Source organism: Natrix helvetica (genome assembly GCF_964273705.1).
Source record: "Natrix helvetica genome assembly, chromosome: Z".
NCBI lineage: Eukaryota > Metazoa > Chordata > Lepidosauria > Squamata > Natricidae > Natrix > Natrix helvetica.
This window is the reverse complement of record NC_138554.1, coordinates 114,128,248-114,155,764: the sequence shown is the minus strand read 5'-3', so window position 1 is coordinate 114,155,764 and position 27,517 is coordinate 114,128,248. Positions and strand designations below refer to the sequence as shown.

The window sequence follows — 27,517 nt, the reverse complement described above, 5'->3', positions numbered from 1 at the left end:
CTTGCCACTTAACCTTTTCCTTTCACTACAAGTCTTTCCTTCGGATTTCACAGCCTTTTTTTTTCTTTGCTTCTGGACTCTAAACTGTGAGCTGAGGTAGCAACAGACATGGGGGATGCCCCGCTTACCGCGTCACTTGTGGATGGCAGCAGGGGTCCTTCTAAGGCCTTTTTTCCCTTCCTTTGAAGGGCAGCAGCACTCTTGACAGCTGCTGGGAGGGGAAATCAGCTTGTTTTTTGTTTTTTCTTTGCCTTTTGTTGCTTAAGCTGAGCCGCGGAGAGTCTGGAGACTGCATGGCCACGTCATGGTCTCCATTTCTCCTTCTCCACCCTCCCATGAGTGCGGTGGCCATTTTGAAGGGCTTTTCACACCCTTTTTTCCTTGTTTCTTATTGCTGCCTGGTCCGTTGGGTGCAGATCTCCGCCAAGTGGTTAGCTGGTCCTCATCGGGTCTCTGGAAGGGCCGCTGCCACTCATCTTTTGCTATCTGGCCGGCGCTGGTGTATTGACCACCACGTGGTCATCCACTGGCACAGAGGGAGTTGATTCCATTTTTGCCCCCCTCTGATTTGTCTGTGGGTTGCGCCGCCACTCACGGCCTTCCCTAATCTTCTCTACCCTCTCTCGCTGATGACCAGGAGGCCTCCAGACGTCAATTTTGGTGCATTGCCTCACTTAGTGATGACTTGAAATTTTGTCTCACTTAGTGATGGTTTGTTCCAACTGCAAAAATCAGGCCTCCACATCACAGCCATTGCTCATCCTGTGGATCTGGAGCAGCCAGGACCATTGTCTCAGGATAGATCAGGTTCCTCCAGTACCTCTGGTCAGGCTAAGTCCTCTGGCAAGGGCAAGCAGCCTAGAAAGGGCGAGGTGGCAGGGCAGGCCAGTCATTCCTATCGTGCGTCATCATTCGTGGTGGATAGGGACGCTGAGCGCAGGCAACGGGCTCTCAAGAAACAATTGAGAAGGCCCAGCGCCAGGCAACTTGGGCCAATCCACATGCCCCCGCTCAAATGGAAGCATTACCTTCTCTCTCTTCCATTGGGGACCATCTGTGGGTCAATAAGGAGGAGGTGGAATCCCAGGTTTTGTCTCCTGACATCTCCATGGCAGATCCACGCTTCCCAGTGCCCTCCTTTGTTTCTGATTTCAATCCTGAACTACATTGTGCTGGCAATCAATGGCCCTGCAAAAAGGGCATAAGTTCAAGGAGCCAACGAGGGTGGTCATCATGACAGACGCCAGCTTAGCGGGATGGGGCGCTCACATGGGACATTGCATGACTCAGGCAAGTGGTCTACAGCCGAAGCAGCTTGCAACATCAACGTCCTGGAGCTGCGGGCAGCGAGACCTGCCCGACGTGATTTCCAATAGGACATTCTACATCAGCATGTATTCCTGAGGACGAACAATGTGACCATCAAGGCCCACATAAACTGCCAGGGTGGCACAATGTCCAGAACCTCATGGCAGAAGCACAGGCCCTGGGCAGATGGGTGGAGCATCACGTCAAATCCATCCGCTCCGATCATATCTCCGGGGTGGACATCACCCATGCGGCAATTGCACCAGGTTCTTTTCCGCCAGTTGTCCCGCAGATTCGGTACTCCCACAGTTCTTGCCACCCACGAGAACGTGCAGCTCCAATGGTTCTTCTTCTGCTTCTACTTCCTGGGGGGGGGGGGCTGAGGGGATGGATGCTCTCCACTACAAGTGGCCCCAGGAAATGCTCTATGGCTTTCCACCATGCCCTCTGTTACCACAAGTTATCCACAAATTCATTGTGGAGAGGGCAGAGGTACTGTTGGTCGCACCTCACTGGTCTCGAAGGTCGTGGTATGCCGATCTCATCAGCTTGTTGGTGTCCAGCCCATGATGAATTCCTCCAAGTCAGGTCTCCCTCAACCAGAGGGCCATAGTCCATCCGGACTCCCAGTGGCTCCAATTAGCCGTCTGGCACTTGAAGGGGACCTCCTGAGGAAGGATGGCCTGTCAGAAGACATCATAGGTACCATCCAGGCATCTTCGCCAAGTGGTGCGATACCCTTTGCCTTGATCCAGTCACACCAGCGGTTTCCCGCGTATTGGACTTTCTTCAGGGGGCTTGCTCCCAACAGCCTCCGGCACCGGGTAGCAGCATCGTCCACCGTTTGGTCTGGGACTCCGGCCCAGCCCATCAACAAGATACCTAGGGTTGGGTGTTTCCTCAAGGGCACCTCCAACTTACAACCTCTGGTGTTTCACCGGTATCTGCCATAGCAGTTATCTGTGGTCCTTCAGGCCCTCACCTCGGCTCCCTTTGGGCTGCTGCACACAGCCTCACACCGTCATCTTACCCTAAAAATGGGTTTTCTTCATCACAATAACATCTGCGAGGCGCATTTCAGAACTGGTGGCTCTATCGATCGGAGAGGACCTTTTATCATCCATCCAGATAAAATTGTTCTGCACCTAGATCCTGCCTTCATGCTGAAAGTCAGTATCTGGTTCCATAGGGTACAAGAAGTAATTTTGCCAAATTTTTGCCTGACACCCGAGGGAACGCATGCAGAAGTACATCAAACGAACAGCGGACTTCAGCAGATCAGAGGCCCTCTTCGTGTTGTACTAACCAGGGTCCATGGGTAAGAAGGTTACATCTTCTACTGTCAGCAGGTGGCTGAGAGCGTGCATTGCAACTGTGTATGAACATCAATCTAGAACAGTGCCACGATACATCACTGCCCACTCCACAAGGAGCGCCACCGCCACCGTGGCCTGGGCTACCCAAGCCACATAGACAACATCTGCAGAGCAGCTACATGGTCATCACCATCGCCCTTCGTCAGAAATTATAAATTGGGCATGTATGCATCGGCTAAGGCATCGTTCGGCAGGTGGGTCCTCCAGGGGTTGTTTCCACGACCGAATCCCAGGATAGACATTCTTCCTGCCCTAGTGACATGTAACTTGGGTATGTCCCATTGCTTGAACTCTCCAAGCAGTGCACAGGAAAATGACCATTGGCTTACCTGAAGGGTCCTTTCCTATGCACTGCGGGAGAATCCAACACACCTTGGGTCTTCGTGTCCAGGGATTCGCTGCCATCAAGCCATTTCGGACTTCCTTCTACTTCTTCATACTACATCAACCTTCACTGGTTCCTGATTTCGTCAAAAATCTGGCATTAACGAGCACTAGGAGGCGTGGTCAAAGAATAGATTCCTCAGTCCACGGCAACCAGACTGATTTAACCCATTGCTTGGACTCTCCTGCAGTGCACAGTAAAGGACCCTTCAGGTAAGCCAATGGTAATTCTCTATTTTTTTTTAAAAAAAAAACTAAATTAAGCTACTGACTTATTATTTATTATAGCATATTTTTTAACAATTTTTATTTTTGAACAAAGGCAAACAAACATAAAAATAAAAAAAGCCATCTTCCATTACAAATTGTAGAGTGTGTCAGTTGGTTACAATATTTCCATGCACCTCTTCCATAGTCATCACCTGCTTTTCATATCAAATCGCATATTTTAAATTCACATATATTCATGTATATCACAATTATTATATCTCAACCTTAATTTGACTATAATTGTTTTTACATCCTTTTATATTTAATATTCAAAATCTAGAATAGAATTATATGATAGTGTTATATTAAATCATCCTAAAATCATCCAATCACAATACATCTTTATAACATATTCTAGATAAAGCTTTTAAACCTCCTCTCATATTCTCCATGTGTTGTTTATATAAAATTTCATATTATCAAACTAATATATTTATATGTATTGTTATTATTAATCATTATTAACTGTAGCTATTGTCACTTCATTTTATACATACTACTAGTAAACCAAATTTAGCTTAGTTTTTATTATACATTTTCATTGCATCAACCTGTATCTTTCCAGTAATAGTAAGGTCTTATATCTCTTGCCATTTGTAGCATTAATATTCTAGTTACTTTCTTAATAAATCTTGTGTGAACCTCTCTTCACAACATGTTGTTCCTTTCGTATCTCCTAAAAGCTCGAAAACCAGTATCTGCTCTTTCCATCAGTTTATCTTTGGTTATCACTGGTGCTTCTGTTAAGATTTCTCTCCTTCTCTCTGTCAATTTTTCTCTCTTTTCTTCTTCTGTGCTTTGAAGTCTGGGGTAGAGTTCCAATCCATCTATCTTCCCTTTCCATATTCCGCTCCATCCATTACCAACCATGGTCACTTTGTTGTCAGTATCCACAATTTTGCAGGCACTGCCACTATAGGATTCAAGGCTATTTTAATAAACTTCAAACAGGTTCATTTATTATCTTTCATGTCAAAATGTTTTTTTAAAAAAATAATTTTATTGGTTTTTAAACATTTATGGGAAAAGGTAAAGGGGTGCATAGAAAATTTTGGCAGCTCCCACGCTAGTGGTAGAAATCCTTCCAAATCTCACAATTTTTACAATATTAAAAATAAGATATAAAATATAAGCAAAAACCAGAATCTTATTAACATTGTATCAACCATGTGTTCAATCATTTTTCCTTTGTCACTTTTTAGTATATCAACAATTACAAATATTTCAAATACTTTTATTTTTGTGACCTGAGCCTTTTCGATATTGCTCCTTCCTCCCTGTCCCCAGGTGGAGCCACAGCCCCCCCTTCATATCTTGTACTTTGCTACCCTTTTCACTACCTTCCCTGTGTTCGTCCTCTAGGAGAGAGAAATGTTTTTTAATGAAGGCTTCAGTCTCCTGCACTGTATTAATTCTAATCCTATTTCCTTCCCAAAAGATCAACATTCCCTCTGGCAATAACCATCTAAACCAAACTCCTTTATTGTATAATTTCTTTGATAAGGAGAAATACTTCTTCCTTCTTTCTCTGATCTTCTTCGGAATCTGCTTAAGAATGGTGATTTCTTCATCTTTATATTTTAGTGGTCCCTCCCTTTGGGCCCCAAGCACCTCATCCCTTGTGGGAAATTTAACATGTACCTCCCTTGGAACATTATGACTTCTAGCATATGCTGAATTAATCCTGTAAACCAGGTCTATATCCCACCACAATTGTTCTTTGTCTCTCTTAATATATTCTGCTAAAATTGTACTCATAATATCCTTAAGATCTTCATTTTCTGTCTCTGGTAGGTTCTGGAATCTGAGAAAAAAGGACATTTTTTCAAATTCTATTTTTGCCGTGAATTTTTCCAATTCTACATTTCCCTTCCGGACTGCTTTAACCTCCTCCCCTAGCCCAGCCGTCCCCTCCTCCAACACCATAATTGTCTGTTTGTTTTCTGAAATATGATGTTGAACACCTCTGAGTTCATCTTTAAGATTTGTCACCTCTTTTTTCAACTCATTTTGACCCCTCATAATTTCTTGAAACATTTGGGTAACAAATAGCTCTTTCGGGCTCTCTCCAGACCCTTCTTGTTGTAACAATGAGATAATTTTCATTTGCTGCATGCTTGGACTGGAGGTGGCAGATGGAGGAGCCGAAAATGACTGCCCGTTGGTGGTTTCTTAGTCCCCATTTGTCTAAGTTCAGAGGTGTATATGTCTTTTACAAACAAAATGGCATCAGCGGATTGCGCAGCTGTGCCGGTCCAAGGAGGCAGGCAAATCCGAAAGCGAAGAGTTAATTCTCCTTCACTGTTCCAAGACACCGAGGCACAGCAGAAAGGGGAAAGTCAAATAATCAAAGTCCAGGTAGACCACATAACAGGAGAGGTCCCGGTCTCCCTCAGAGATGGTAATAAAACAATACCAGAGGTATTTTTTTCCGAAGGTAGTTTCAAAAGGCAAACTTCATTTGTAAGTGCAAAAACAAAGACAGAAGGGAGCCATCTTAGCTCCTCTTTTCACAGGGAGAAGAACGGAGGTTTCCATAAGGTTTTTTTTAAAAAAGACAGCTCAGCAATCATCTCTTGCAATTGTGATATCGATCTTTCTCACATAGTCAAGTGACGAGTCAGCCTTTGTTCTCTCTCCATTCCAATATAGATAGAGATAGTTCAAATGCCGCTTAATCCGAGGGAGGGGGGGTAAAGAGAAGAAACACCCCCCTCTAATCTTCAATTTCAAATAAATTGAACACGAATTTACAATAATCTGCTGCTTATCCTTTAATGATGATTAAGGAGATCAGGGTGTCTCCACACCACCAGCATTCAGCCGCTCTTTCTTGTATAAACTCCCTCCCGGAGTCCATTCGGCAAAAGGGCGGACAGCCCGAAGCTGTCCCAAACCCCCCCCTCCGCTCCCCGGCTCGGTGAGGCTGAAAACACCCCCGCCGGCTGCCACCGATTCCGGGGGGTTTCAGCGAGCAGCCCTTTGGCAGGGGACCCCTCCAAGGCCCCCTGTGCTCCTTACGGAACCAACCGAGGAGACGAGCGCCGGACAGCACGTCCGTCGCCAGCAGGAACCAGAAGTGATCCCTTTCATGTCAAAATGTTTTCTTCCCTCCAATAGCTAGTGATAGAACTCCCAAAAAAGCACCTGTATAAACAACTTGTGCTCTTCCTACTATTGCTCTCAGTAAACAAACTGAAAATACCTTGAATCTCAAGTGATCAAAGAGAAGAAGAAAAAACAATGTATCCAGCCTCCAGCCTCTAAGTGGCAGTGTAACTGCTTTTCCTCCTGTTGTTACAACTCTCTTTATAATCCCTCTTATTATCTTCCAAGCTTAAGAAAGAAAAAAAACCTTTAAAAGGAGATCAAAAACAATCCAATCAATCCAATCGAGCATTATAAAAAAAGAAGGAAAATTTTAATTCATTTAAAATTTGTAAGCAAAAGTGAAAAAAGAAGAAAAAATTAATCCATTCAGTTTAAAAAATAGGAAGCCTTTGCAAAAATTCCACCCATGAAAAAAAAATAGAAACAGGATAACACACTAAGTTTAATGTAGATCAATTTTGCTGCTTATAGTCTTCTATCTTCAATTTTAATTTAACTTAATTTTTTGGGGGGGTAGTCTCTTTTTCTAATAATAAAATGTCCTCACCAATTTGACACACTTTCTCTTTACACTTTCTTCCCGTTCCGGAGCTGTCCCAACTTCAGCAGCTTCATTAGCTGAGTTTCCGTCGCCGGAAAAAAAGGCTATTCCTGGATCTTTCAGGGACTTTGCAGTGTCCCTGAGATCAGTAGGAGGTGCCCTTCTCAATCAGTGACCTACATTGAGAGTACACTGCTATCGGATTATAAATGCTGGTGGATTTGGAAGGTTGTATGCAAATATAAAACTCATTATATATAAGGAGTCAAACGTCTTTAAAATTTAACTACAATATTATATATAGTGTTCTGAAATCTGAATTTGATAAGAAAATATTACATAGAAAATATTTTTGCCTTACTATATTTTGATGTTTCATGTCTTCTTTCCTTTGTATCCTTTTTAAAGTTAATACATCTCAGAAAATTCGCAACATGGATAGAAAAACAGGATGGAGGGCCAGATTTATACAGCCATTAGCTATTTTTCCATTCAGGAGATGGAAAATAAGTTTTATTTTTTAAAATTGGAACAAAATGGCTTAGACATATTTCTGACAAACAAGAAAAATACTTAGTTAATTTGAGGACATTTCCACTTTTTTAAAAGGCAGAATAAAGAATACATGTCGCTTTGTGTTTTCTAATTTGGTTATTAGTATAATTCATAGAAATCTTATTGATTGGGCCAACACTTACAGCATCTGGCAAATTAAGACAATTATGATTATAGTCGTGTATTGAAAGGGTATGATTAAGATTCTAGTATTTTTCAATATTAAGCAAAAATCAAGAGTATGGGAGCTTAACCACAAATTGACAGGAGATTAATTCAAAACTAACGTTAGAAAGTATTATTTCACAGGAAGTCTAGTCGAAGCCAATTTCCTTTGCAGTTAGTGGGTAAGTCATCAGTAACTGAATTTAAATAAGCTTGGGGCAAAAATTAAAAAAATAAAATAAAAATAGATATAATAAATAAAAATAATAAATAAATTAAGAAGAAAACAAAAAAACAAACTCAAAGGGAAGAGCCAGTAGATCACTGGGTCTTTTTCTGCCATGAGTTTTTTATGTTTCTGTATTATACTGGGAATATAATTTTACTTTTTCTATGCACAGCTTACCGCATTTACTTAAAATAGAAAAGAGAAAATGGGTGTCACTTATTAAAAGTGTTCCTCAACAATTTATAGATTAGGAAAAAAAATTTCCCTCTTTTTTACCAAATATTATTCAAGATATTTCAGTTATTGAGAAATTTCAGCTCTGGATGTTAAATATCAAAGTTATGTGACATCATTGAAGAAAACTGAAAAGCAAAACAAAACAAAACATAATGATGGTGATGGTTACAATCACAACAACACTTATGCATATGCAACTCTTTTAAACTCCACTTATTGCTACCACATTCTTTAGAAGGGACAGGACAGTCCTCTTTTAGTTAAATGAAATCAGCTTTTCATTCATTGGAAACTGAGATGCAATGAAATAAAGGTCTGCCTCTGCCATATTTATTTCTAAGAGTGTTTTTGGGCCTATATTTAAGCATGATAAGACTTCTTGGAAATTAATGGTGTTCTCTTAGGAAGCATATTCACCTCTCCAAAAAAATATACCAGCCCCCTTCCCTCTTTCCCAAAAGGTATGTTTGGAAGGTAGAGAGCATGCTAAGGACCAGTGGGATTGGCAGTTAGCATTTTTGCCAGTATGTTTTCTAGTAAACTGATTATAGGGGACGGGGTCGGCAGAGGATTAGGCATATCTACTGTTCTAGCCATTTTGAGAATAAACTGGTTATTTCCGTGAAACCATGCCAAGGGTGATTTCAGAAAATTCCAAAGGTTGTATATATTTCAGCATCAGAAGGTTGTCTAGCTCAGATTTAGTGCACCTATAACTAATTTTTCACTGCATTGTAAATGACTGAATAAGGTAGAAATAATGTAAGACAAAAGCTATGATTAAAATAATATATTTGTTGCTTTTTAGTTTTTGGTCTATAAATGGAGTCCCATATATTCTTTTTCTAGCTCTATGGATTTCAACAAAGGTTCAAACTATGTCCTTTCTCTATATAATATATTTTTGTACATAACGAAAATATTTTTTAATTCATAAAGATGTTGTACATAAAATACAGTAATAGTTGGAAAATAGTGACCATTAAGATACTTTACTTGAACATTTATATACACACCCACACACCACATACATACATACCATATTTTTCAGAGTATAAGACATACATTTTTCCCACAAAAAAGAGGGTGAAAATTTGGCTGCATCTTATACATTGAATGTAGCCCCACCCATCCCCATCAGAGGCCAAAAACACGAGGCAAGGAGGCAGCGATGGTCTGTGGCAATCCCTGCAGCCTGGAACAGCTAATTGGGGGTATTTCATAAGTCCGATCCACATGCCAATCCCACACGCGAATCAGCTATGCTGAATCAGGCTGCAATAAGTGCTGAAGCTGACTTGGCTGGTCAGAGTTTGCAGCAGCAATCACATTCAGAAAGCACAGTAATTGATTCAGCAGGATTCAAAATAATAATAATGTACAATACATTACCAAAATCAGGTTTTAATTGATTCCTGCATTCTTGAGGCTACGATGAATCTGAGGAATTCATAGTGGTGACCTATCATTAACTTTAATACCTCCGTAATTTTCGTGGCTTTCCCGCTCCACCAATTAGTGTTCCATCACTTCCTCAAACTAAATAGAATGGGTTAGCGGTCTTGTGGATATGCCTAGCTGCTCCACAATCAACATGCTGATTAAGCATCGGGTGCAGTGGTGTTCACGATTGTCCCAACTTCCCCTTCCACTCCCGTTTCATCTGGAGTTTGGATTTTATAATAAAGGGGCAGATGGGTGCACTCACCATTGGTCGTCTTCAGCATTTTTTTCTTCCTCTGAGATGGTAGGGGCTTCCCTAATGGCAGGACTCTCCGTCTCCTTTGGCTGTTGTACCAGACAACTCTTTTCTGGTGGCTTTCAGGGTTTTTTCTTCATTGCGCTGATGGGTGGTGGGTGCGGTTGTGGAACCGGGGCTGGAGCCAGACATTCTGATGCTCTGTGGCCAAGATGACCGCATCAGTAGCACTTTATGTCAATCCCCCCTGAGGGATGAGAAGGGGGGCGAGGCTTCTCAGCTCGCTGTGCCTGCATTCGGCAGGCCAAAGTTTCCTAGCAGGGGTTCCAGCATCAGGCTTCCGATGAGGGTTAATCTCGTGATCTAGTATGATTGCAGTGGCGTACCAATCTTGGATACATTCTGGGACACACACACCCATTATGCTGCAAGCTTCTCTCAGTTTGGGATCTAAAGCGTTTTTGAACATGTAGACTAAGAGTCGTTCTGGCCAGTATCGTAGTCTTCCAGCTATCCTCCAGAACTTCCAAATTAATTCCTTCATGGGACACCCAGACTGTCGCAATCCCTAGATCTGCTCTTCTGTTTCCACATATTGAGCCACATCGCTAAATCGGGCACACATCAGTTGGATGAACCTGGCTGCATCTTCTAGCTCAGGAACCTCCTCCTCATGGAGTTCCGCTATCCAATGTGCAGCATCCCCTTCGTTCATTCCCTTGGCTATTTCTTGAATCAACTCTATATCAGAAGGGTATTGTGCCACAACTTGATCAATGTAGGCCCAGATTTGATTCAGGAAGTAAGCCAGCTTCTCTGGGGCCCCATTAAACATTGCCTAGAACCGTGGGGGCATGGGAGCTGGCGGGGCTGGTGTTTGGAGTGGCCCGTTAGTCGGCTGCTTGGGGTGGTAAGCCCCCTTGTTGATTCACACCTATTGGTGGAGGTTGGGCAAAAGTCTGTTGAGGCATTGCTGGGGAGGTTGGACCCGGTGGAACCACCAGTCTCTGGCTCTGTCCAGGGGCAGTTATCTGAAATGGCATCATCTGCTGAGGCGGGGCAGGATTCCATTGGTATTGAGCCCATCCGTTACCCTGGAAGAAAGCCCACCCCTGTGGTGCTTGATCATAGGCTGCGGCCCAACCATTGGTAGCTGGGGAAAGGAGAATGTGCCCCAGGCCCTTTTCTGCTGGCTGGATTGAATTCCCCAATTCAGTGGAGGGCCTGCCTGCACTCCAGGAGGGAGGGGTGCTGATGTGACTGATGTTGGCTTTACTCCAGCAGCAAGGGGTTGGTTTGACTCTCTAGACACTGTGTGGAAGGAGCCAATATCTCCACTCCATTGCGTAGCAGGTTCTCTGCTAAGGAAGGAGAATGTGGGCTGGGCCAGGGTCCACTTAGGTGGCCCTGAAGGAAGGAAGGGGTTGATTCCACTCATGTTTATCTGTCCGAATTGGTCTTGGAGGCCCATCAGAGAATGACTGCATGAGGGTGACCGGGGATCTCCATTCAACAGATCTTCTGGCCACCCTCCAGTCGTGTGTTGGAGTTTCCCTGGCGCCCCTCTCTCCTTCTAGCAGGCATTCCTTAGTGGTCATAAATCCAGAGGCTTCGTCTCGTAGGACTAGTTCTGTCTGTAAGGGAGGTCTAGGGATTGGTTCCTTTCGTCAGGCCCACAGCTGAAGCTCCCTTTCTTTAGCTTCTGCAGCCTCGACTACCTCTTTAGAAGATGCATAGATGATCCCGACAAATATAGGCGATCCATCATCTTTGACCTTCTCTGCTGCTTCCTTTTTTTGTTCAATCTTCACTGAAATTTTGTACTGCCCAGGGTTGGGTCAGAACTGGGATTTGGTACCCCTAACAGCTTCCCAGCTTGGGATAGCTGATATAGTATTTTAATGCAGATTTGGGTTAATGTCAGTGTTCCAAATATAATCCAAAATTAAATCAGAGTTCAAGGCAGAGCTTTCCTCAAAGTTCCAATTTATTAAGAGAAACATGTTGGCACATCTGTGGAAAGCCCAGATCTGAAAGCTTCCTGGGTTTTCCACCCAGTTGAAAGTTCATGATCTTGCCCCCACACCCACAAGTCCATCACATGGTCCAATCTTCCATTGCCAGGCTGGCAGTTCCACCCATCCAATTCTGGTCAGGCTCAGAGGTGTAGAGACAAAGGATGACCTTGGGCTTCTAGAAAGATTTTTTTAATTTTGACAACAACACATTCTACTTCTTACTATTCCCGCCTCCCAATTCCCCACTAATGAAACAGCATAGTAAAATAAGAGAGAGTGTGGCAGGCCAAAGTTACAGCAAGGAATATGGCTGCAGGCCTGACACGTACGTACGTACGTACGTACATACGTACATACATACATACATACATACATACATACATACATACATACTCCGTTATATTAGGGGGAGATAGAAACTTTTCTTGTCACTTGAAAATTAGTTTTCAAGTCCTTGCAGCTTTTAATAATTAGTCATAACTGAGGTGACAGTATATTATTTCCTATTATAATGCATATAATAGTACATTAAAGTAAGAGGTCAGTTTGACACTGACTTCAGTCATTCTAGTTAATCATTGCAAGTTCAGTAAATTGAATACAAAAGAAGCAGTTCTGCCCATATAATTCTCTGGAGACATTTTTCTATTCATATATTTTATTTCTAAGATGTATATAGTGTACTTTCAGTGCTATTTGTCATTTCAAGTATTTCCTGTCAACTAAACAAAATAGTACTTCAAAAATATATTAAAAATAATAACAGAGGAGATGGCAAAAATATGTTGGTAAAAGGAGAAGTTTGCAGATTTAAAAAAGGATTTTAAAAGTTTGGAAGTTTTTAAATGCTGAGAGGATAGAAACTTCCTTTTATACCTAGTACCAAAGTGACAATAAAAAAGTGAAAGCTGTAGAAATTTTATATAGTTTGCATCATATGAAATACCTTGTCAAGAGTTTGGTTGAAAATATCTATGCATAGATAGAATTGTGCATACATTTCCCAATGATATACTGTTAGGTTTTTAAAGTGTCCCTATTAATATTGAATTCAGTTCAGAAACAGGATATGATCCATCTTCTAGTCTATTTTAGCAATCTATCACCAGCATTTTGCATTAATCACTGAGATTAATCATTTTCCTTCCTTGGACTGTCATGCCTCTGTAAAGGCAAAATATACATGCATCTTTTACATATGTACATGCAGATTCCTTACTCCTCCCTTTGCATTGGCTGTATCTAGGCAGTTCAAACTGTATTTACTTTTTATATAGAGTGATGTTATGATTACTATATTTAAAATAAACAAAAATAGTAAGTCATGGTTCATAGCTGGATCACTGTATTTGTTTTCCCCAGATAAAATAGGAAATACTTATTAATTATTGCTTCTAGAAAGGTAAGAACAGAGAAGTTGCTAATGCAGACAAGAGGCTTTTACAAATCTTTGTAATAAAATGAGATTGAATGACGAAAATAGATCAATATGTGTCCAGTTTTGGAAAGTATCATTTACTTTGGACACTTAATCTAAAATGTCCTGTCCATTGGAATTACTATAATCTGAGAATAAGGCAAACCATGCCTGTCATAACTGTATTAGTACTTAGTGAGCATTTCATCCATATCCATTCAGCTGCTCATTGGAAGACATTTATCTAGAGAGTTCTTTTTATTTTATTTTACTGTTTTGCTTTATTTGTGACTGTTGAAAATGTTTCAAATTGGCCTTCATAGTTTGAATATTTAAAATACATTTCACATGAAAATTAAAGCATTGTAATTCTTTTTTTGGGAACTAAACACAGATCATATTTGTTGCCGTCATGCCAGCTACTGGTTGTTTTGTTTGTTTTTTTTTTTTTTATTGGATTTATATGCCGCCCTTCTCCCAAAGGACTCAGGGCGGCGTACAACATTAAAAAACACACATCCCAAAAGTTAAAAAGAAATTAAATACATATCCCCCCCCCAAAAAAAACCGAATTTATAGGACAATACATTTAAAAATGAGTTAAAATTAACAGGCCAGGCTGGCTTGCTAGAAAAGCCAACTTTTTAGGGCGTGTCGGAAGGACCAGAGGTCAGGGATTATGCGAAGCTCCGGGAGCAGCTCATTCCAGAGGGAAGGTGCTCCCACAGAGAAGGCTCTCCCTCTGGGGGTCACCAGCCAACACTGTCTGGCCGACGGCACCCTGAAGAGGCCAACTCTGTGGGATCGTACTGGACGGTGGGAGGCTACTGGTGACAACCCACCACATTCTGGACCAGCTGAAGCCTCCGGGTGCTCTTCAAGGGCAGCCCCATGTAGAGAGCATTGCAGTAGTCCAGACGAGAAAGGACGAGGGCATGAGTGACTGTGTACAGAGCATCCCGATCCAGGAAGGGGCGCAACTGACGTACCAGGCGAACCTGGTAAAAGCCCCCCCTGGTCACGGCCGTCAGGTGTTCTTCTAAACTAAGCCGCGTATCCAGGAGGACTCCCAGATTGCGAGCCTTCTTCGAGGGGGCTAAAATTTCTCCCCCTATCATCAAAGATGGAACAAGATGTACAAATCGGGATGATGGAAACCACAGCCACTCAGTCTTGGAGGGATTGATCTTGAGCCTGTTCCTCCCCATCCAGATCCGCACAGCCTCCAGGCATCGGGACATCACGTCGAGGTATCGTTTGGGTGATTTGGGGTAGAGATGAAAAGTTGGGTATCATACCCCAAAACCACAGATGATCTCGCCCAGCGGTTTCATGTATATGTTGAACAGGAGGGGTGAGAGAACCGACCCTGGGGCACCCCACAAGTGACACGCCTGGGGGCCGATCTCTGCCCTCCAGTCAACACAAACTGCGACCGATCCGACAGGTAGGAGGAGAACCACCGTAAAACGGTGCCCCCCACTCCCAACCCCCCGAGTCGTCGCAGTAGGATACCATGGTCGATGGTATCGAAAGCCACCAAGAGGTCTAACAGGACCAGGACAGAGGAGCAGCCCCTGTCCCAGGCCCACCAGAGATCATCGACCAATGTGACCAATGCCATCTCCGTGCTGTACCTGGGCCTGAAACCTGACTGAAATGGATCCAGGTAGACAGCTTCATCCAGGTACTGAGGAAGCTGACGTGCTACCACACTCTCGACAACCTTTGCTACAAAGCAAAGGTTGGAGACCGTACGATAGTTGGTTAAAGAAGCTGGGTCCAGGGAAGGCTTCTTAAGGAGGGGCCTCACCACCGCCTCCTTCAAAGCGGTGGGAAAGAACCCGTCTCTCAATGAAGCGTTGGTAGTCGCCTGGAGCCAGCCTCGTGTCACCTCCCGGGAACCTGAAACTAACCAAGAGGGACACGGGTCCAGCACACAAGTGGCAGCACTGAGTCTCCCCATAATCCTGTCCATGCCTTCGGGGGTCACAGGGTCAAACCCATCCCAGATTGTCTCCTCAAGATTCATCCCCGTCGGCTCGCCCAAATCTACCCAGTCAGAGTCCAAGCCTGTCCGGATCTGAGCGATTTTATCCTGCAGATACTGAACAAATTCTTCAGCCCTACCCTGCAAACCCGGTTGGGTTGAATTGTCTTGTAATTGCAAGTTTTATTTTTTGTACGGACTGTAATTTTCCCCCACCCACCCTTTTTCTATAAAACAATTTTAAAAATAAACAGACCAAACATGTTACCATTTGATTCGTTAAAAGCATATCTCTCTTCCTTCCATACAACAATCCTTTCTCATTTTCCCTTCTTTTAGCAACTTCTAATGAAAATGGTTTTTTTTTTATATAATTCAATTTGCTTTTTCTCCTTCTCTTCCCAAATTTGTGACAATTTTTTTTCTGGATTCAGGCATTGATTCTGTTCTTGTCAGGCATAAACAACAAGCCCCACACAAACAGAATTCAAGTTACTTACTTTATGATGTTCTGTCTGTAATATAGGAATATTAGAGTTGCTGTAATATAGAAATATTCCAGCTGAATGTAATGACTGACCCATAATATATTATCCAGCTCATTTCTATGTTAAGAGTCCATCTAGTCCTTCTATGTTAAGGGATAGAACCCAGTTTCCCAGTTAGACTTTACCACTGGATGAAACTGGATCTCTATATGCCATAATATGAATCTTTTAAAAAAAGGATTTTTCCAGTTTAAAGTCTTAGATACTTTTGAAGATGATTGAAAAAGTGTCTGGACCTAGATTACTTGGATTGGAAGGGAGGAAAACTAATGAAAAAATGTCGATGTGAAAATGTGAAACAAACTGTAGAGAAAGAAAAGCATGGTCTGAATGACTACATTAAGAAAAGCCAGGAATCCTTGCTGAAGGAAATTAATCAAGGAAAACTGTAAAAACAACGAAGTTTAAATTAAAAATTAATAAAATAAAATAAATGCAAACTTATTTGTCAATTGGAAAAACAAATCATTATATAGTCAATACTTGAAGGATATATAAGGAAAAGTTGATTTTAAAAAAACGTACTGGGAGTTGGTTAACAGCAGAAACATTACAAAAAGAAATTGATAACTTTATTTTAGCAACTACAGAACAAACTTTGCCAATAATTGCATGAAGGCAAAAATTCAACATGTAACAAAGACAGCAAATGTCCCCTTTGTAGTAAAGGGATCAAATAATTTACCATTTGATCATTGGCTAGATGAAAATTTCACAAACTGAGTACAAGCAGTATCATGAGTATGTTGCCAGAATTATTAATTGTAAACTTTGCTAGATATTTGGTTTCAAAGTAGTAAAAATTACTGGCACCATCAAATTGAGAATGGTTTGAAAAATGGATGGGTTAAGATCTAATGGGATCTTAAAATCCAAACAGGCATGATATAACTGTTATTATAGAAAGCCTGGTTCATTTATTTTGCTATTTCAAATAATGCTGGTATTGAGGAAAAATCAATACTGAAATATCAGGACTTAATATCAAAGTTGAATGCTTATGGAAAAAGAACCCATTGTATACCAATCAAGATTGGAAACGTCAGAGTAATACCTAAATAATATCCCCAATGTATGGAAATTTGAATTTATCAGACCTGAATATCCAGGTTTTGCATTAAAAAACCTCATCCTCTTTTTGAACTTCCTATATAATTCTTAGGTCCTTGGTTAGGACTTGAATTATTCAATTTCAGAGATGGTAAAGTGCTCTGAAACTTTAGAATTCAAAGAGATAAGTACTTGCAACATATCACCCCAGACTTAATAATTGATGATAAGAAAAGCAAAAAAAAGTCTGGATAGTGGATGTTGCAGGACTTAGAGACAACAGAATGGAAGAATAAGACCTGGGGTGGGGGAATCACAAAATATAAAGACCTGCAAATAGAGTTACTATGTGAAAGAAAGCGAAGATAGTACTAATAGTGATTGGTGTCTTAGGTGTAATTCCAAAATATTTGGAGCACCACTTGAAACCCTTCGGCATTGATAAGATCATCATCAATCAATTGCAAAAGTCAGCTTTAACTTGGAAAAACTTACATACTGCAACAACACTTTTAGTACCATCAAACAACAACATCTGCCTATTCCAGGTCTTTGGGATAAACTCGATAGATGATTAAAAATCTGGCTTACTGTATAACCAACCATAATAATAATTACATGAGTGTTATTGTAGGACCTATAATGAGAGTATTCCTTGTACAGGTAGTTCTCAACATATAACTCTTTGTTTAATGATGGTTCAAAGTTATGATGGCCTCAGAAAAAGTGACCGTCCTCCTTTGCAGCCATGTGACTGAAGTTCTGGTTCTTATGACAGTTGCAGAATCTTGCAGTCATTTGTTTGTGATTTGCAATCTTCCGAGACAGCATCTGATAAGCAAAGTCAATTGGAGATATAATGATTTTGTGAGTTGCCTTTAACACTGCTTTAAATGTGATTGTAAAGTTGACTCTGGTCCTCTGATGACTCGTTTAACAACCACATTCTTAGCAATCAAAATTCCAGTTCCAATTGTGGTCATAAGTTAAGGACTATCTGTAATGCCTTCAAAATATTATCTGTGTGATTTCTTTAGAATTGCCAATGTAAATAAACCTATAACTCTGAACAAGCATGCCAGTTAGTGTCAAATTCTGCCTTAAATTATATTCTGTTGACTCCTTCATAAAAAAGAAACAAAAGAATGCAAAAAATGTCTATATTTCAAGAATGTCTGGAATAACATAATTTGTTCAGTTAATGTATTTCATAGAGTTGACTATGAAGTCAGTCTTAGGTTAAGCAAAAGAGATATTATACTTAGAATTTGAAGTCCCTCTTTTGCAGTGCATTCCTGATCTTTATTTGTTTATACAAGGATTTCAGCAATATTTATTGCCTTACATAATTAGTTTCCTAGCATGGTTATCTGTTTCATCTGAGGAACTCATATATCTTAAAGCAAATATTTCCAAGAATGACTTTCGGCTTCCAAGCCTTGTTCTTAGTATACCCAATTGCCTCCTCTTTCCCCTCCCCCTCCTCATTCAAATCAACCAAGTTTTGATCCATTGTTTTCATTAGGGATTGGACTAGCTTATTGCCTGAACCTGACGTCATGAACTGAGAGAGAATGATTGACAAACTCAACCAGCTGGTTTTAATGCTGAATTAGAATTCATAGTTTTCTGGTGTCTAGTCTGGTTCCTTACCCCTGGGCCAAGCTGGCTTTCAAAGACTCCTGGTGTTTGGATGTTATTATTTTCTGAATCCATACAGATAAAATTGAGAGATATAAATTACTGTTTGCTTGCTGACTGATACTACCCAGGAGGCTCTGAGTCTAGTTTGCTCAAGATAACTGGGGAATCCTGCATACTCTAGCGCTTTACAGTTTTGAGGGGTATTTCCCCATTTTGCTCCAGCAATTTTAAAATACCGCGATATAATGTAGCTTTTAAAAAACATTTTAAAGTCGCCAAACTTTTCATAACTCATCAATAGTTATATGCAAACAGAATCACTGGGAATAAATTAATTTAGATGATAGTTATATGATACGCAAACTGAAGAGGAATCCCAAAGCTAATTTACTTTCAATAAAATGTAGTTCCACAAATAATGTCAACACATTTGAAAGTTGGCTTGCATAATATTTTTTCTTGGTTATTCATTCCTTGCTTCTTTTGCAATAAAAATATGAACAAGTTGCATTTGAAGTGTTTCATTTTATACAATTGCTCTTTTCAGTTTAATATATACAGTAAATGAATATGCACAAAGTTTATCTGTGTTTGCATGCATATAATATATGCATTTTGGGATGTTGTGTTGAAATAATATTATGTGATATAGCAATATTTATTGCTTCAGTGCTTTAAAAGCAATGGCAGTAGCAATAGCTCTTATATACCGGTGCTTTACAGCCGTCTCTAAGCAGTTCCATATTCGAGACGCAGTTGTGTAGCTGGGTGTCAACCAGGTCTGATCTGCTGCTAGCACTTTTTATATGAATTTAAGTTGCAACATTCAAAAACTAATTGAATTTATTTTTAGTTCAGGAATTTTATGGGCGGAGTTTAAAAAACCTAGGCTGTCTTGATTTATCTGAATACTTTGAATAAATACAAATGATGTAGACTATACATAGTTATGCAGATACAGTACTCAGAATAGTTGATAAGTGTATTATAACTGCAGCTAGTTTCATAATCGATTGTAACCCTAGGAACTAAACTAAAATCAATAAGCTACTTGACTTTTTAGTAGTAGTAGAAACTAAATTCCAGTGTTTTCATTGAGCAAAGACCTTTTGCTGTGTAGTTGAGAACAATATTAAACATATATCATCTTCTCTTCTGTTGTTGATATTTTCCTCTTTCCATCTCAGATTGATGTAATAATTCTTTATTTTGTTTTTCACAGTTTGATAAACCAACAGAATGTATAGTTTATTGCCCTTTTCAAGGAATTTTGCTTAGAAAAAAATTATCTTGTTATAAGTTTTATATGTACTTACTTCCACTGGATTGAATTGGTTACAATTACTTTGATCTTTTGTTCTAAGCCTCAAAGTAGGTTCAGTTTCTTCAAGTCATTTATCAAAAATGTCATTTTGTTTTTGTATGACTTTGTTTCTATTAGATGCCAGAGATAAACAGTCCTCTCATAAATACTTTATTAGAATCCCATACAGTACATAAAAAGATGTCAGGAGTTAAAGTGGTTTGGAAAAAACACTTTAATTGACCCTTGAATTTAACATCTTCTTATAACAATAGGTAATTCAGCTCAGTGACGTATGGTGAGGTTTATGGCTGGTGAGGCATTGACACAGTGGTGGGTTTCAAAAGTTTTTAGAGCATCTTCTGTAGGTGTCGCCTGCTTTATGGGAGTGGCTTGCTGGCCATGTGACTGGGTGGGAGTGGCTTGCCAGCCATGTGACTGGGTGGGGTAGAAAATGTGGTGAAACTCACTTAACAACACTCTTGCTTAGCAACCAAAATTTTAGGCTCCTTCCTTCCTTCCTTTCTTTTTTTCTTTCTTTCCTTCCTTCCTTCTTTCTGTCTCTCTCCCCAACTTATTTTCTTTCTCTTCCTTCCTTCCTTCCTTCCTTCTTTTTTATCTGTCTCTCTCCAACTTTCTTTCTTTCTTATTCTTTCATTCTCCCTCTCCCTTTCTGTCTCTCTCTCTCACAGACACACAGACACAGACACAGACACAGACACACACCATTTCCCTCATGTCTGCCAGACTGCCACTGACAGCTCTCAAAGAGAAGGAAGGACTCCTGCCTTGGGAAGGGGTTGGACTAGATAAATCTTATCTGTCCAGGGTCTAAATGGATGAACAGATTCCTTTTGGAATCCACTCATCCCACTGGCCAATCAAGCCAGTCACATGGACAGTAGCTTAGAGTTACATCCAAGAGATTGCAGGGGGGAATTTATTTCTCTTCTTCTTCATTTTGTCTGCAATCACCTAGGATCTTCTAATCTGGGATATGAGAACGCTTTGGAAATGCTTTGGTGGGTGCTGAGAGAAGGAACGAATGAAGGAGGCTGCAGGGCAGACTCATTTGGTTGGCTAGGCTATCTCGTTTTGTGAGGCAGACGGAGAAGGAAAGGAGATAGCCGAGGCAAATGAACCTGCCCTGCAGCCTCCTTCATTCACACACATTTGGGCAATGGGTGGGGGGGCTTTCTGAAGGCATGCAAGAAAGCCCCTCCCGCCCAAACGTGTGAATGAAGGAGGCTGCAGGGCAGGCTCATTTGCCTCGGTTAGGCTATCTCCTTTCGTAAGGCAGACGGAGAAGGCAGCATTGGTAGCAGCGCATTGCTGGGCAGTGGTCAGGGAGGGGGAGGGCACAGCACTGCCGCCCTTGCCCTTGGGGCTCTTCTTGTGGGACATGCTGGCTGGCGCTGCTTTAGGGTGCTCTGGCTGTCAGCTCCTCTGCGCGCAGCCCGGCTCCCAGCGCGAGCTGCTCAGGAAGGAGGGGAATGGGGCTGCGTGTGCAGGAGGCTCCTCAGCGCTAGCCTCAGATCAGTGTGAGCTGCGGTCCCATTCCCCTCCTTCCTGAGCGGCTCGCGCTGATCTGAGGCTAGCGCTGAGGACCCTCCTGCATACTCTTGCACGCTTGCAAAGATCAAAGTTGTCACAGTCCTCCCTTTTTAGAGGCTTTTTTAAGCCTCACCTCAGCACTCACCTTTTCCCTTTTACATTTGTTTTCTTTTCATGAGAGCGGTGAGGCTCTGCCTCCTCTGACTGCACATCACTGATTCAGCTTATATCTTTTGGTCTAAAGGTTCCTATTTTCAATTTTACAATTACTGGATTATGGTGTGTATAAATGAGAATTATAACTTACACATCTATAAATTGAATTAATAATGAGGACAGATATAATTTCTACAGGAGCTCAGAATATCCTTGCATGTCAAAGCTAGAACAAGGAACCTGACTTTTACCAGTAATACATTTTTTCTGTGCATGAACTTCCTTCTGAAAATTGACATATAAGGAAATGTTCATTTCTTACCAATAAATTGCAAATGCAATTTCATTTGCTAGTGGTCAGGTCACTACTTTTGCTGTACTCTCTCTTAAAATCAGATAATTTTATAAATTCCAAACTGTAACATTGATTTTAATTCAACTTAATTTATTTTTATATTACACTTCTTTTTATACATGTTGCATTGTTATTTCTATTATTTTTATTTTTTCTGCCATGCTTATGACCCCAGTCACAGTAATAAATTACTTGGCAAAATGTATTTATTTATTTTACATATGTATATCTTTAAATGTTCTAGTGGTTTGAAAACATACAATTAATACATCTATAAAGTTTAAATGAAAAGTAGGACAAAATTAAAATAGTAGCATTAAAAAGCCCGAACAATTACTTCTGAGCCTCTCCTAAGGCATAATAAAGTTGGAATTTGTTTAAACTGCAGTGCAATTTTTTTTCCATTATCAAAAAATAAGAATTATCAAGTGTCCACTGTGGATTACATGGATAACTGAAGACTAATAGATGGACTTTATGGGTTTGAGCAGCTTCATAAGCAGCTTAAGTGTAAGGTGGACAGGCCTTTCTTAGCTTGGGAAGAAACCAATATGCCCTGAATTGTTTCATCAAAGAATGCTCATCAGCATTACAGCATGGTATGGGCTAGCTGCTTTTCTTGACGTGACTTAGGACCACCATAAGAGTATATTGCAGCATCGAAACCTGAGTTATGAAATCAGAATGTATCATTTGAAACAGATACCCATAAATGTTAAATGACTATACAGCATTCATACTGGTTCCTAGAAAGTTCCTAGACTTGTTTCTTAGAGGATGTCTATTTAAAGATTGAAGAATCCAATCTAGATTATTTACATTTTATAAAAATAAAAATGCAAAAAAGATAGAGATCTTTTAAGGAACATTCCATTCAATGTTTAAATATATTAAACTATAATACAAGTTTCCCCCTCTTAAACCAGTAATTCTGAAAACATTTTCAGTCATACATGTAAAATATTGCAGATTGCTCCACTGGTGGGCAAACTTTCACCTTTAATCTGCTTTATAGATTTTTTTTCTTGTTTTGCCAATTATCACTGTATGCAAGAAGTTTTGAACTTTAATGTCTCTTAAATGTATGTTCTTAGGATAATAGGCTCCAAGAATAGACTAGTCTTTTTCTTTTCCTATACATGATTACCATGTAGAAATTGGAAACAACTTGCTATAAAGTACCTATATTTAGGCTGTCATACACTTTGACAGCTGTTTCTTTTCAAAGATTTCCATTTTCCCCAGGTTTTTTTTAATACCAGTTGTTTCATTTGAAACATAGAAAGTTGGTAACAAATAATACATAGATATCACCAAAGCTGCCAGAACATTTCAAGATGTATACTGCAACTTTTTATAGTGCTGAATATAGATATCAAAATTATTTCCTTGTCTTAAGCAAAGACTGCCTAAAATTGAATACAAATTAATGGAACACACTAAGGACAGAAATAGAGCAGATTCGCTTTACAGAATGGTTGTGAAAACTTGTGAAAACTTGAAATACAATTATTCTATTTAGATTTTTATAGTTTGGAACATTAACCTTAAAAGTTTCTCTTCCATTGCATATAGGCAAGGCACCTCCAATAACGCAAATAAATATTTTTGCCTCTTTGATTCCCTGTTATGGACTACTTTTCATTTTTATAGTCATAAATAAAACAAAGATAAAATATTAATACATTTTTCTCTCATTTTTTTTCTATAGGCAAAACCTGTTGCATTTGCAGTACGAACAAATGTCACCTACAGTGCAGCCCATGATGATGATGTCCCTGTTCCAGGCATGGCGATCTCATTTGAAGCTAAAGATTTCCTACATGTTAAAGAAGTAAAATAGTTTACATTATTAATTATTGGAATACTCTTCTGACACTACTCTTAATTAAGCTTGTTGTTTTATTTATCTTAGATGTAAAAAAGAAAATTATTATGTGTGACAGAAATAATAGAGCAATTTGCACAGTTGTTTGGCAAGAGATCCACTGCTCATGCATAACATCTAGTAAGGTGCAATTCTCATCAAATCCTTTCAGTTATTTTGATTGACATAGTGGTATCCAGAAAATCAATAAGGTTGCCAGAGACTAAACAAGGTAAGAAGGAGGATTATATGCTTTCATAGAGGACCATTTAAAGCCCAAGCAGTCCTTAGAGTGAGGTGAGTATAAGGAAATATGAAGATGAAAGATTTTACTTAAGAGTATTAAGGTTGTTGCCAACTGTTCTACTGTGTTGGGCATGCAGCGCTACTTGAAATTTAAGGACATGGATGGTAGTTTAAGGGGAGAAAAAAAGGTTGTTATAGCCCACATTTATGCTTTTCTCTGTAATTTTTGAACCTTAAATAGTGTGTTACCACTTTCATTTCTGAAAGATCTATCTTAAACCAAAGGAAAAGCTTCAGTTCTGCCTTTAAGTCTCAATTCTCAGTCCAGTGAAGCAGAGTAAGATTTGACACAGTGATGGAAGACACTCTGATCATTGCTGTTGCGCCAACAGCTTGATGAGACATATTTAATTCCTGCTTGATAAACATGCAGCTTCTGTTTCAAAATGTTGTTTTATTTATCCCTATATTCCCTATATTCCTGAAAATGAGATAAAAATAAGGATGTCCAACAAAAAGCTTTTTTTCTGTACATACATTAAACGATTGGCAACGCAGAGGGAAAAAGTACCAAAGAGAATAATTTACATTTTAGACTGTCCACTAATCTGTTCTACCTATTTATGAGGGTGGAATATTATTTATAAAGGGACCGTGACTCTAGTGACACATAAATTAGCTGATGAGTATTAGAATGACAAATGTCACCCTTCTTGCTTTATTTTAAAAAGATTCTTGGTACAATGAAAAAAATATGTAGTTTTCACACAAAAATCTGTCACTTGTATAGAATTTTTACATTTATAATTAGGATTTCTAAAATAGTAACTTCATGTATTTCAATTTCCCTATCATCTTAGAAAATAGCCACATTTCAAGGGCAAATAGAATAATTTACATTTGAGAACATGCTACCCTACCAATTTGTTCGCTGTAGATAGAGATATCTTCTGAAAGAAGATTAGACCTTAACCTGAACACTAAAAATTTCAAAGGAAATATTCACCTGAAAAAGTGGTATAATCACTAGGTATAAAGGTATGAATTCTGCTAATTGAAAGGGCCAGAATGTCTAGTTCAAGGGCAGTGGTCAAAATCTGACAATGTTTCACACAAAGATGGGGACTTAAGTGAATGAAGGAACGATTTTGGGACTAGAGTCTATTAGAGCTGTGAATTTAATTATGAGATTTTTCTTAAAAGAATGTCTTGGAGGGCAGAAACATAAAATTTGCAAAAACTGTTACATGATTAGTCAAATACTAGAATAGGAGGTGGGTTTTTCTGTGAGTTAGAAGATAGTCTAGAGCAGGGGTGGCGAACATGCGGCTCGCGAGCCGCATGCGGCTCGCGGCCAAAATAAATGAGGCTCTTTGCCTCTTACCATTATTTAGTATACTGTGGCTCGGATCGCGCGCTAAACCCGGAAGTACGGTCGACGCGACGACGCTTGCCTCCACTCCACCAGCTCAGAGCTGGTGGAGGGCAGGCAAGCGTCATCGCGTCCACCGTACTTCCGGGTTTAGCTCAACAGCGCCCTCTGCTGCGCCCCAAAAAATAATGCTTCAAAGTCTAGCACAGTTGCTGCAGGATTCCGGTGAGGTTCTAATGATTGCTCAAATTAATAATAATGGTTGCATATTGAAGCTCTGGGTTCAGGAGCAGCAGAGTTTTAAATAGGAGAAAACATTTAATTGAATTTCCATGGTTAGTATATTTCCCAAAATTCTACGAGTGTTTTTCTCACAGCCTGTAATTGTAATAGATATCAAAGATAATCCAAACTCATATATATATTATAATACATATATTAGGTTAAAGGAAGATAATATTAGGACCAGGCTTTACCCATGTATAGGTTGTACTCGATTTACAATCACAATCTCGTCACTGAGCAAAGCAGTCATTAAGCGAGATATGTGACTGCTTTGTTTAATGACTGCAAGTGTGGCATTCCTGGTTGTGGTCATCAAGTAATCTTGTAGGTTGTTAGGTGGACAGAGATTCCACTTATTTATGGATTTAAAAGTTATACAGCAGCTCTAATGGGTTTATAAAAATTTATAACAAAAAACACCTGACTGAGCATGTTATATTATGTGTTTAATATATTATTGTTAAAATTATATGCTTTTGTGTGAGTGAGTGTCTGTTTTGGCAGGTCACTGCGTGGTGTGGCTCTCTGACTCTCACAGTTTAAAATTTTGGCTCTTTTTGTCGAACTTGTTCGCCACCCCTGGTCTAGAGAAGCAGCCAAAGCAGGACCTTCCTTGAATATTCTATTTCAAGAGCAACTCCTAAGCATGAAGCAACTAAGTAGCAGAAATCTATGTAGGCAATAGGGCTTTACAATACTTCTAATTCAATTCCAAAAATATGCTTAAGTGCACTTTCGGGTAGCAGTCACACATTGTTTAAAGAACTAGGAGCCACTTTATTTGCAACTGCACTTCATGAAGCACTTTTTAATTTTGATTTTCAGCATTGTACAACATGCATCATGACAGAGAATCACTTACAAATATAGAAACATGCTCAGAAATAATCATTTTGGCCATATACTAGTTTATCAATAGTCATTCTAGCACAAATGTTTAAAATGTTGATTAATTATAATATCTACTGTATACTGGGATTTAATTTATTTAAGTAGAGGTAATTTTTTTTCAATAAAGTAAGCTTCCATCTTCCTTAACCTTTTTCAACTCTAATACATGATTAAGCTAAGTAGTCAGAAGAGGATATATTTAATGCCAATATGATAATATGCCAATGTCATAATGACCTTACATAAATCATTGGTGTAACCCCATCTGGAATATTGCATGTAGTTTTGGTATATAAAAACTGTTATATTTCAAAAAGTATATAGGGGAACTAGACACTGGTCAAAGAAAGACAATTAAGATACTTAAAGGTCTATTGTATGTGATCTATATTATATGTCGGGGGGGGGTAAAAAAAGGGGGGGGAATTTGTTTGTATAAAACTTTTTCAATAAAAAAAGATACTTAAAGGTCTGGAGCAGCTTTTCTATGAGGAAAGGCTGTAATGTTTGGAGATTGTCAATGTGAAAATGATAGTGGAAATGATTGAGATATATAACATTATCATAGCATAGATAAAGTGGACAAGGAGAAGCTATTTTCTCTATCTTAAATTACTAGAACCAGAGGTTACCTGATAAGATTGTACGGAAGAATCAATAGCGATAAAATGATTTTTTTTACCCAACACCTTGGAATTGTCTGGCAGTTTTGTTAACTTCAAAAGGGGGCTAACCTGGTATTAGTCTGGACTAGGTGGATGTACGTTCTTAAACTATTATAGGTGCTTTGTTTCAGAAGTGAACACTTTAAATATCAATGTGAAATCCTGAACAATATATATTCTTTTTTCTGATATGAAGTTTAGGAACGTACAATAATAGTAAATACTTGTATTTGAAGATCAAGCCTTAAACCCTTAAACCTTTTTTCTACTTGTTTCTTTGA

General features: G+C 39.6%; 1 protein-coding gene across 1 annotated transcript in view; it reads left to right on the top strand.

The window, feature by feature from the left end:
• Positions 1-27,517, top strand: part of CACNB2 (calcium voltage-gated channel auxiliary subunit beta 2) — a 183,552-nt gene that overhangs the window by 123,736 nt on the left and 32,299 nt on the right. Inside the window, exon 4 of the mRNA XM_081933426.1 lies at positions 23,622-23,744. Within this exon, the coding sequence (XP_081789552.1) occupies positions 23,622-23,744 (123 nt within the window). The remainder of the gene's footprint in view (positions 1-23,621; positions 23,745-27,517) is intronic.